General features: G+C 49.0%; 1 protein-coding gene across 2 annotated transcripts in view; it reads right to left on the bottom strand.

Annotated features, from left to right (window-relative positions):
• LOC116950796 (unconventional myosin-IXb-like) overlaps positions 1 to 12501 on the bottom strand; it is a 103801-nt gene that overhangs the window by 63785 nt on the left and 27515 nt on the right. For both annotated transcript variants that reach the window (XM_076073067.1, XM_032968870.2), the window contains exons 4-5: positions 10328 to 10555; positions 8822 to 9058 (exon numbers count right to left, since the gene is read on the bottom strand). In XM_076073067.1, coding sequence (XP_075929182.1) covers positions 8822 to 9058; positions 10328 to 10555 — 465 coding nt within the window. The remainder of the gene's footprint in view (positions 1 to 8821; positions 9059 to 10327; positions 10556 to 12501) is intronic.

The following is a 12501-nucleotide window of genomic DNA, read 5'->3' as shown; positions in this document are numbered from 1 at the left end:
CGGCACAGTCGCGCCGATTAGCTTTCAGTGGTTTAGCGTGGTTGGCATGGGCCCTGGTGCAAGGCATGATATGGTGAAATGGGGGGGGCTGTGTCCTAAATTTCCCCTGCCGTGGGACCCAGTGCAGTTGCACCACCTGCACACCCAACAGCTTCCACGCTGTTAGTCTCTCAGAGACCGCACGGGGAAAAATACTGCTTGAGAGCGCCGATTAATTATTTCCCATTCCGATGACATACGTGTACCTCATTGGAACGGAAAGGCTATGCGGGACAGCGTTTGGCACAGGTGGGTGGCAGCTATCATCGAGTGTGGCCGCACCACGACAGCTCTCTGCGGTGAGCAGGGCCGGATCAAGGCACGGGGGGCTTTAGGGGGCTGCAGCCCAGGGGGCCTCTGCCAGCTGGAGGGGCCTCCACAGATAAAGTGAAAAGTTATTTCACTTGTGAATGCTGAATTTTATTTGTTGTTAGCCTTGTAAAAAATAATTTGATTTTTCTTTAACTTTGCTGAACTTTTTGAAAATATTACTGGGGGCCTCACAGTACCCGTAGCCCAGTGGCCTACTAAATCTTAAATCCGGCCCTGGCGGTGAGTGCAATGTTTTTAAAGACAACGGCGATGTGCCTCTCTAAATAAAATGAACGTTGACCGCTGGAGTGTTCCGAGATTCGGCGGTGCTACTTGCAGAACAGGAAAGGGTTAAGGGCGACACGGCACACGAGGGGGTGGGCGTGGCTAGCGTCACGCCTGGCCACCTTTGTCTTTCCAATGTCAACGTTTTTCACACTGCACCAGAGTTTCCGAAGAATTGTCAGGATTCGGGGGTTGCACTTTGATTCAAGAACCAATTCTTTCTCGTCACATTTTTACCGACTCTCATTTTTTTTTTCATCTGTCGGCTAATTTGTATCTTTCTAATTTTGTTTGCTCCATTATTTTCAAGGTAACATTTTACGATTTGAATGCATATTTACACAGGCCTTTGCCAATCCACTGCTGGATGAAGGCCTTCCCCCCCCACGCTGTGTTAGTTGCGGAGGTTGTTCGACCATGCTTAAGCACTCTTGTCGGCACAGGTTAGTGAAGGAGCGGGAGGTCAGGACCAGCAGTTCAGATGTCACTCGCCACTGATGTTAGCAGTGGCCAGGGATTGAACTAAGGTCGCCCGATTCACAGCACAGTGCCACTTCAGCATTACTCCCTCCCACATAATTCCCATTAACTGTAAACAATCAATTTCAACAGGAGCAATCAAACGCACGTATCGCAAGCATGAATATCGATTGCATTCTATTAAGCACCATGCCAGAATGGTGGTATCGCGATTAGCGCACCGAGTTTCAACTCCCAGCCACGGCTAACATCAGTGGCGAGTGAAATCTGAACTGGTATTGCCCTTCTCTCCTTCAACTGTACAGTAAACTAAAAAACGTAACTATTTTTTATTTTACCAGGTAAGGCCCACTGAGCTATATAGCTCTTTTTCAGAAGCGACCTGGCCACAAATCATCGTTCAACGAAGTGGCTTATCAAGAGACATTTAGAGCCGCCAAACACTCTAAACGCGCAATGCTGATTCTAAACTAAACTCCAGGTACTGACACGGCAAATGGGGAGGGCCTTCATCCAACAGTGGCTTGCTGGAGAACGGCTGCAAGTTACTTGAAATCCACTTACAATCGACGGACCTACCCGTCACACCCCATTATGACCGTAGGAAGAGGCACGCGTATCTATGGCCGATCGTACAAGCACTACAGTAACATTTCAAGTGTCAGTATCCGGGCCTGGCAAGAGCAAACAAAAGTGTGAAGTGGGGCAGCCGAAATATAAGCTCGGGGGGGGGAGGGTGGATTACGGCAAGCGATGATGATCATGATTGGGTGACCAGGGGGGGGGGGGGAGGCTGGATTTCACGTTCACAGTCCACCACACACAGGGGTCGCAAGCGCCCGTGTGTTGATGAGCGTGGAGTCGGTGATTTTGGTGTCGATGGGTGGCCGGCTGGCTCAGAGGGATTGTGACCACGTCGGAGACACCGAGCGGTCGCCGCTAAGATCCTGGGTTTGAATCGGTTTCAGCGGCCCAACCGTGGTCACACCGGGTTCCCAAGTGTAGCGAGCGAGTTGAGAATGAGAATCAGAATCTTTATTTATACTGCAGGAGGAATCCAATGAGCTATAAAAGGTTTTTTTTTTCTTCTCACAGATTTCCAGTCAGAGTCAGGAAGTTACAACTACTTACAATTTAAAACACGATAGGAGTTCCAAGTAAAGGAAAGGTAAGCAAATAATAATAAAAAAACTAAACTATTTTTATTTTACCAGCTAAGGCCCACTGAGCTATTAGCTTCTTTTTTCAGAAGCGACCTGGCCACAAATGATAGCTCAACGACGTGGCTTATCATGTGGAAATGCATAGCAGCTAAACAATCGAAGTAATGTAAACGCCTGGGTACTAGTGCCTTACGTTAAGCCATCACGATTGCCAACCTTGCTTATGAATAAGGGAAATAAGATCTAAGCTGGGGCTGAGCCTGGATAATACTTGTGTAGTGACACAAATGGGGTCACTATGGCGTTTAGCGCCAGCTATTGTCAAGAGTGGAGCTGTGTGTCTTGGGCCTCTCTCGGGCACCAGAGTGGGCATGCCATGGAAGCGGGCCCTAGGGGGCATAGTCCTGGTGACAGTGAGAGAGAGGTCGAGTGAGGACATGACAATCTGGGTGACTCCGAGAGGGCACGTGACCGGACGAGGTGGCAAGGGGGGCCCAAAAGGGCGAGAGAGGGACACGTGATGTAGGGGCCACGGTCTTCGGGAAGGATCTGGAAGGGGGCGTGGCCAAGGGCGGAGCCGCGGCCCATAAAGGCCGAGTCCCGATCGGGGCTGTTATCTGGAATTAACCCTCGGCGCTACGTCTCTCCAATCTTCGGTCTCCACTCGACATCGTGGGTCAGTCAGGATGTTACCGACTGACCCGGTTATGTAGTTATTCTGTTGGGGCCTAGTTAACGTGTGTCCGTTTATGTAGTTGGCCCTGTAATGTATTAAACTTGTTGCCTCCAAGTCAAATGTGTGGCTCAGTGAAGAACACTTGGATGGGCGATCACCATGCACGCTAAACTGTCGTAGGTGGCGACGGAGCCATGTTACGTTGCGGGCAGCGGATGGTAGCATTGCAAAATGCTTGACTGTACTTCTATGCTTCTACATCTATTCACCAATCCGCACTAACCGGCGTGGCGAAGTATGTTCAAGTAAAGCCTCCCCCCGACCCCCCCCACCATGAAACGCACGGCGTGCAGGAGGCCCTCATCCAGCAGTGGACTGGCACAATGGAGGGCTATCTCTGGCTGAATGGGTGACCCTCGTCTCTTGTAAAGGGGGCAGCAGCTTGTGCTACTCTGCACATAACAGGTCGTCGCAGGGCTTGCCGGGCTTCCTGGTGGGCGGGAGGCAATAGTGCAGGAGAATCCGTTGTTGTACTGTACTTCTATTCCCCCCACATCTGTGCACCCTGCCTTCAGCAACCCGCGCTGAAAAAGCGCGGTGAAGTACGGTCACACACGTTTGACCGTAAATCCACATGCGAATCGCCGGGAGGCCCTCATCCAGCAGTAGAGTGACAAAAGGGCCAGACGTTGACCGCGCCACCTTATACGTGTGCGTGTATACGCACGCACGCACGAACGATGCGGAGTGTGTCACATGAACACGTGCGTATAGAACAAGCCTCCAGGGTCGTTTTAAGAGAAACCACAAGCGGGCAGCAGGCCATGAGGAAAGCGTAAGAAATCTGGAACCCGACGACCACTTCCCTACAACGACGCGTTATCACGATGCAACAGATGCCCGCGGAATTTTTTTTATTTTATTTGAAACAATAATAATAATAAAATAACACCGCCGCCACTCTCCAGTTCCAGGCACCACCAGCCAGCCAGCCAGCCGGCCGGCACGCGATCACCCGAACGCCCTGCAATGGCCGCACGTGAGAATTTCGACACCACCGGTATGAGGCAACAGCCTTGGAAAGCAACGTCGCACAAAGACAAAGACACCCCCCCCCCTCCACCACCCCCGTGTAGCCTATTAAGCGAGTGGCACCTATGAACGCCGGCACGACACACACGAAGGTGGGGTGTGGGGTGGCCAGCACCACGCCTGGCTTGCCTTAGTCTCCCGAGTGGCGGTGTTTACACACAGCACCAGGTACTCATTAAAGGCCGAGTTGACCTAGGGGAGGCCGTGAGCGAGAATTGAACTCGGGTCCCTGAGTTCGTAGTGCAACGTGCTAGCCGCTCGTTCACACACACCGCTCTCCTTCAACAGGAGTCTTGCCAAAGGTAGTAGGGCTCTTCTTTATACACCACCGTGCACAGCAGCGGTTTACAAACTGCCCTGTTGCGAGTGTTCGTCACACAGCAAGGCATCACCTCCTTATCGCTTCGCTATCACAAGCGAGCGCGGTTACCGTTCCCACCAAGTACAGTACAACAACAACGCGAGTGGAGGAATTGAACCGGGTTGACTGTTTCGTCTCGTTACACGCTTTCAAATGGCTGACGTCGAGCAACAATTAGATGTTAAATTTGGAGGTCAGTTAGTCGCTGAACTGCGTCACCCTCGGCGCTCTGGAGTGCTGGCATGCCTCCTTCTACGCCGCGTTCAACCACTACCCTGCAGGTCACCTCACTTCTCTTTGTGCTGTGCTGATGCCAGGGACCGTCCTGTCGGTGTTCGTTCGCACGGCTCTAATTTGTAATTACCTCTCATCGTTCCTTTTCCCCAGTACTTACAGGAAACAATTTAAGTAATACTATTACGTTTAGCCATTTGTCAATGCACTGGTGCATGAAGCCCCTTTTCCATGCCATGTCAGTCAAAGGGGGTTTATCACCATACTTGACCATTCTATTGAGTGGGGGTTGGAGGATGGGGTGGGGGCACTCGCCACTAATGTTAGCCGTGGCTAGGAATCAAACGTCATGTAGCTGGGTTCACAATACTAACCACCACATCCATCAGTTTACAGAAATTCAGCCAATAAATCAAATTCTTAGTGACCGAACACAGACCATCAGCTTGCTATGTTTGGAGAACCAAGTTTAATCATAAAGCGGCCAAAACCTGGAATCAAGTCAGGGGTGACAGCTTCATGACTCTTGACACGGCCATTATGAACCCCTGGAGCTACGCGTACTTTACTGAAAACAGCAACAACAATCCTCTTCTTGTCGTACGGCTAGCTGATGATGGTGTAGGTGCAGAGCACCATCTACAATTTCGAATTCGTTTTAATGCGGTGGGCTCACACGAAATTTATTTCTCCATATATTTCTCCATATATACAGACACAATTTCAACCGAGAAGATGGGTAAAAACTAGGCAATCATTGGAAGGATGTTATCAACCAGTTTAAGTCATAACTGGCTGTGATGTTCCCATCCTGCCACCTTCCGATGTTAGTTGTTATTTTCTCAGACCAACACAGCTACCTTCGTGCTCCGACCTCAACGTGGCGGTGACTCTGCAATCTCACATTAACATGCTAATCTCTCACATTAACATAGCCACCTCAGCACGCTCGCCGTGGAGGCCGCTCACCGATCTCACATTAACATGCACATTTTTTACCTGGCAGCCCTTTAATTGGTGCAAACCCACCGCCATCACGGTCGCCGTCCACCACTTACATTAACATTAGCTGCCCCGCCCATGCTGCTGACATTTGGGCTACGCCCATTTTAAACCTTTATAAACAGTTTGCCTTTAGAAGCTAACCCCCTTATCCTGATGACGACCGCTTGTGTTGTGATCGAAACGTCGTAGTTTTTTGTTATTTTCTTTGAACCTATCTACGTGACTTTACCGAAAGACCCAAAGAATGCGTATGGATTACTGGCACCTGCCTCGAGTAATCCAATTACATTGTTGCGCAACTTTCCAATCCACGTCCACCACTGTGAACCTTAAGTGCAGCACGTGCGTGAATAAAATTTGCTCAGAGCTGGCAACAAAAAAATTCCACAAATGTCTTGTGGCAAGTACGCATGAATCATTGGCAACAACACATCTTCATCTCCTGCATCTCACGGGACTCCTTGCATACAAGTTGAGATGTGCATGCCTGTAATTCCACACATTCTCCATGACTATGGGCAACTGCCCAACTCCGAGCCTCTCTCTCTCTCACTGTTGTCTCAAAGACCAAAATTTCCATCAGTCCAGTTATATCAATGTATGCGAGTTAGCCAACTGCGTGTGTTTACCTACGAAGTAAATGCAAAATTTGACAATGTATGCACGTTGAACTTCTTTCGCACCGTACGTAGCCAACAGTGCTCATCGGAGGTGCGGGTTCCTTCTAACGTGATTCCAACTGGGAGATGGAATAATACTGCATGCGATTCACAGTGAAACCACGATTCTCTCGGTCAAGAGTTGAATGGTGAATTCAACTTGTTGCTTGGACATGACTGTACTCATACAAGGTGCAGTGGTGCTTGCCAGAATTATATCAGCGTCAGTGCCACGCTTCCACAAAACACCCGAGAAAACCCATTTATTAGGTGTTCAAATTCTGCGCCCTTCAAAACCTCCAGATACAAACATTACCGTGGTGAGATACAAGCATTTAAGGTTAAAATGTTTGCCTACTCAAATCGTGGGAGACCAAAATTTAAGCGTGTTTGGCTGTTGTTGTTTTTTAAATCGGACGTCATTTGGATTCGTCCACCTTGATAAGCTGCAAATGAAAACCGTCATCGGCTTATGTGCAGAAAAAAAAGCAATTTTGAAGTTTTGGTCCCTTCAATTTTGGGCTCGTATGAAATCGACAGGTTAAGTTTAACTCTTTAGAAAATTGATGTCATAATTGGATAGGAAATCTTTAAAAAAAAGGCCCCAAAAAATGAACAGCTTTGCAACAACAACAAAATTGCAGCATTTACGAGCAGAAAGCCAAACAGATGCATGTCTTTCTTGTGCGCGTAATTATTAAAGGTGGTCAAAACTAACGATGGAGTGTTTTTGTTATAATTTAAGTTTTTATTTTACCAGGTAAGGCCCCACTGAGCTACGTAGCTTTTTTTCAGAAGCCACCTGGCTGCTGCAAATTATATCAGCAGCCAAATATTCTAAAACGCACGTTTCTAAGCATGCGTGTATGAGAGGACATCCTCCGTGGAGATGAAACGACGAGATCACCTCGCGTGCGGGTACTACAAAGGTTTTTGGATCACGGGACCATAAGGGAACGGCAGCGGCTCTTGGGGAGAAAGAAGTCCGTCCAAGAGTGGACGGATCGCAGCGGATGGCATAGTCTCAAAAGTTTCAGACTTGTGGCTTTCTGCTCACGCAGGCATTGATTGGGGCAGCACTACTCTCCTTATTCATAGCCCTGAGCTAATTGTGGAAATTCCATCATTTTTACGTTCAATAAGAGGCAGCTAACGTTGACTTTTCACGAGGCGGTTCTTATTTTATCAACCAGAGATTGATGATGGACCCGAGTGAACTCCCCCCCTTGCCCTCCCGCCTCCCCCGCACCCATGTCCCCCCCCCCCCCCGACCTTCATCTGGGATTTGAACCCACGACCTTTAAATTGTGAGCCGCTCGCTCTAAAACACGAGCCGTCCCCACACACTCCATGCGGTATTCTTAAGAAATCACTGCCTTCTCAATAAATCTTCAAATGTTACATTCCAAAATTTTTTTGGCCCATTTGGAAAAGAAGAAGAAAAACTGGCTTTGAAATTAAATTCTGCCACAGCTGCAATGACTAATGCTGCACTGGTCAGCGAGTGGGGCCGCCCAGATTTGTCAGCCGCACACACACACACACACACCCATGTGTTCTGTTCAAAATCCCATCTCTTCCTGTTCGGTCAGAGTGGCCCGCACATTTTATGTGAGACTGTCGCTGGTGCTCTGTGAATTGTGAAACTCTCTGGACGTGCGGATACGAGGGTAAGTCCGTGACATTAGGGCTGAGATTATAAGCAGTGCCCGTATCAACGGACAGCCGTAAAAAGAGTCCATCATGCAAGTGTCATACATCAGTATGCAGGGATGATAAATGCATTTGTAGTGGTGGTGGTGTTGTGGGCTGGATTACTGGCAGGGCTTAAATTTTCACTCGATATTTTCCAGAACGTTGCTAGGTTGGCTTGGGGTGGGGATTATTTGGGTAATGCACTTCCACGAGAGTACAAGTTATACCTATCCGTAATAATCCAATTTCGCTGCAACCTATATTCCCATAATCCTATCAAGATATTTTTTATAACCAAAACAATCATTAATAAATCATCATAATGGCTAAAAATATTCAGAAACGAAACTATTTTATTTAGCAGGTAAAACCCACAGAGCTATTAGCTCTTTTTCAGACGTCACCTGGCCACAAATGACGGTTCAAAGAAGTGGGCTCGTCATCTGGCTCACAGAAGTGGGCTTCTCATCTGGCTCAAAGAAGTGGGCTTGTCATCTGGCTCAAAGAAGTGGGCTTGTCATCTGGCTCAAAGAAGTGGGCTTCTCATCTGGCTCAAAGAAGTGGGCTTCTCATCTGGAAATTTCCAGCAGGCAAACACTCGAAACGCATTTCTGTAAATGTGGAGGAAAAAAAAAAAACAGGTGAACTCAGAGAGAGACACGCCAACTCAAAATACACAGGCGGTCCAGGGTCGGGATCGAACCCACGGACCTCCCTGCATACCAGGGAGTTAAAATCTCGCCGCCCGCCCACGGCAGCCCCCCACCCCCCCCCCCCCCCTTGAGAACGGCGTTCCCGCACAAGACGACCGCCGACCCACCTCGAGGACGGGCCCGGCTCCCAGGATGGTCCGCTCGACCCCGCTCGTGTAGCCGCGCTGGCTCAGCGCCGTCAGGTGGTGGATCAAGAAGTTGGTGCTCTGCGTCTTGCCCGAGCCGCTCTCCCCGGAGATGACGAGGCACTGGTGGACCCTCTCGCGCAGCATCGCGTGGTACGCCGCGTCCGCCACCGCGAAGATGTGCGGCTCCAGCTCTCCCAGCCGCCGCCCGTCGTACAGCTGCGACGTTAAGCGGGGCAGAGGCGGCAAAAGAGATGCAGACCCTCTAAATTACCCCACAGCAGTCGGGAGAACGAGCGCTACTCTGTTGGTAGTCGGTCTAAGGTGGCCGCACTCGTAAAGAGTTTGCTGGAACCCGGCGTAGGAATGTGGAATTTCCACCAACCGGCCCCGAACCACCAACAGAGATGTATGTATGTGTATATGTTGAACTTCTGTGGTAGCGTACGTAGCCAGCCGTGCTAATCGGAGGTGCGGCAGATGAGCGCCACCCCAAGCTCCTTTGAGCAAAAAAGTAACTTGCCAATTATTTGAATTAGCGTAACAGGCTAAAGGTAAAGGTGCATCCATGAAACGTCTTGCTCATGCCACTGCAGACGGAAGAGCCTCCACTAGAGGGAGCGCAAAAGAGAGCCTCCTGCTCTCAAGGATATTTTTCCCATCCTTCCATGCAAGCCAGAGGTTTCAGGAGAGGTGGCAGCACTAATACTTTAATCCACCACACCCCGAGTTGTCGATCGACGACGACAAATACATTTACGCTGCTAGGTGGACAGAGGCAGTGGGGTGGGGGGGATGGCGAGGGGTTGTGTTATGAAACATGGACCACTGAGGCCGAACCAGAGACCTCCAAACTCCAGTGGCCTCATCACAATACCACAGAAGCATGGCTGGTCACCGATATCTACCAAAAAAATACCAACACATTGCATTGGGATTTGTACTTAATTTGGATAGATTCCCACTCTGGATTTGAAGTCGAGTGTGCTGGACATGGTGGTGTGCGGTGGTGTAGTGGTTAGTGCACTGTGCTCGAACCCGGCGACCCGAGTTCAATTCCCGCTCATGGCCAACACCAGTGACGATTATCTGAACTGGTCATGGGCCGCTCCTAGGTCGACTCAGCCTCAAATGAATACCTGGTGCGGTGTGTCGCCGCTGGGGAGACAAAGGCAGCCGGGCGTGGTGTTGCCCGCCCCCCCCCCCTCCCCCCCCCCACGCCGTGCCGGCCTTCATAAGTGCTCGCTAACAGCACTTGCCCCAACAGTCGGTTAAGGCTATACGGGGGATCTTTCCTTTTGTGTTTTGTGTGTCACACCACGGCAGCATGCCTGCGTCGTTTCTCAAACGAAGACGTATTTGGTGAGGGGGGGGGTGGTGGCGCGACAGATCATCTTCCCCTTATTCAGATGGATTTCAGCGATAGTTCAACCGGGGGTCGTCATGGGGGCAGCGGTCCGTCTGCGGAGGGGGGGGCGGCGCACGCACCTGCACGAAGCGCGGGTTGTAGATGGGCAGGAAGCGGAAGGGGTTGATGGCCACGAGGATGCTGCCCGCGTAAGTGTAGATGCGTCCCCGGCCGTAGCGAGCCCGCAGAGCGCTCAGGATGGCCGCCTCGCTGAGCTCCGGCAGGTAGCACAGGTCGTCGAGGTCGCCATCCTGGTAGCGCTGCGGCAGGAAGCCGCGCGCCACCATCTGCCGCTCCTTCCTCGCCCTCTGCGGGAAAGGAGGGCGGGTCACCGTGCGTTTACCGAAATCATTCCTCCACTCGGTGAAAATATTTTTTTTCAATTTTTTTTTTTTTTAACGTCCAGTAACGACAAGGCGAGCGTGAGGTTTCCTCCGCTAGCAGGGCCACATGGCCGAGGGTTCACCGGTTGACCTTGTGGCTGTCTCTTGTTTTTGGACGTTTAAGCATCGAAAGATACGCAATTATTAAGTCATGTTTATGTATTTATGTTGTCTTGCGGACACGTACTTAAGGCTGTGTTGCAGGCTGTTAGGCACAAGATTGAAGCTACGTGAACAATAAAAAAAAGACTCTAAAGTTACAATTAAGTGGCACAGTAGAGCAGTCTTGACGTCAATTACATTATGATACATGTTATTAGACGAAAGAAGTCATGTGACTTTAAAGTCGCACCCACAGTATTGACCAGGGCTGCCTGCCCAACTTGAACCGTGCCCCTCCACAACAAGCGATGGACGCTCTCTCGCTCGGCCGTGTCACCTACCCACGCGAACATGTGCAGATGTTTTGCACATGTAAAGGAAACTAACGGGTACTTTACCGGTTCATCGACTGAAGATTGATTGTTATGCTCACAATACAAGCACTGAATTGTGTGTTTGCGTGTGCGTGCAAGAATCATTTTTTTACAAACGCATGCACGTGTACGGCCAGCTCGTTACGCAGGCCCTCCACACGTTGTGCGGATCGTGGGAGTTTTTTGACCATGCTTCACCAAACCGGTGAGTGTGGGGTTGGTCAAGTCGAGTGGAGCCCAGATGAGAGAACACGATAGAGTACAACAATGGATGTCACTGCATTGCTTCCCTGCTGATGATCGCCCATCCAACTCTGCTTAGCTTTTTGGATCTGATCGGATTGGGTGCACTCTGGGTAATTTGCTTTAAGCTGCAAATGACGGCACAAACAAGCGAAACAATAATTGATCCTAGCATTAAATCCTGAATCGAAACTCGAACAATAATTAGCACGCGCCTGCTACAGCATTACTTTTCACGTATTTCCCTCTTTTAAACACGTAATCTATCCGTGGCCGCAATAAAAAAATATTTTGATTCATAGCCCATGTCAGCCGCATTTTCTTACCTAAATACCTGAACCGTTTAAGGTAAACTCATTGGGTTGGACCGTAGAAGCAAGAGGGGAGGGTGAGAAAGTCAGGCGTCAGGGCCCGCAGTGTGTAGTGTATAAAGGAATCAGAATATTTATTTATACTGGAGGAATCCGATGAGCTTTAAAGCTCTTTTTCACACATGTTCAGTCGGGGCACGGTGTCAGAAAGTCCCAAAAATTCACAATATAAAAAACACAATTGAAGTGCACAGTATAGTAAAGGTTAACAAAATCACTGTTAAAAAAAGATATAGAAAAACAAAACTATGTTTATCTTACGAGGTAAAGCTCCCTGAGATATTAGCTTCTTTTCAGAAGCAACCTGGCCACAAATGATAGTTCAACTTAGTGGCTTATCACGTGGAAATTTATAGCAGCAAAATACTCTCATCTAAACGCAATGAGTCATGATTTATTGACTGTAATACTTTAACGGACGAGCAACAGATTTTAAAAACAGAAGTAAAAGATTTGCAATGTTTAACAACGGATGTTGCAAAACTTTCAAAATAATTCGAAAAGATTGAGTTCGGAGAAGCTTAATTCTAAGGGGCTCTTTCGTTTCGTCACAAATAAAGCTGCATTATAACTTTTTGTTCGCTACACGTTCTAAAATTAGTTTTTTCAAGAAATAAATTTCACTGCAATTTGTTTCCGTGCAATAGACAACATCCTCGGGCGAAACTTGGGAGACCAAAAATGCAACTAAAAATAAGCTGTCATGTGCCACGCATAACCCAAGTACAAATATTTATATCGGTAACCAGCGACTCTTGGCCCATTGAAGGATAACGCAATA

The sequence above is a fragment of the Petromyzon marinus genome, chromosome 40 (assembly GCF_048934315.1).
Source record: "Petromyzon marinus isolate PM22_M1 ecotype Great Lakes invasive population chromosome 40, UKy_Petmar_22M1.pri1.0, whole genome shotgun sequence".
Classification (NCBI taxonomy): Eukaryota; Metazoa; Chordata; class Hyperoartia; order Petromyzontiformes; family Petromyzontidae; genus Petromyzon; species Petromyzon marinus.
This window is presented reverse-complemented; position numbering and strand designations above follow the sequence as displayed.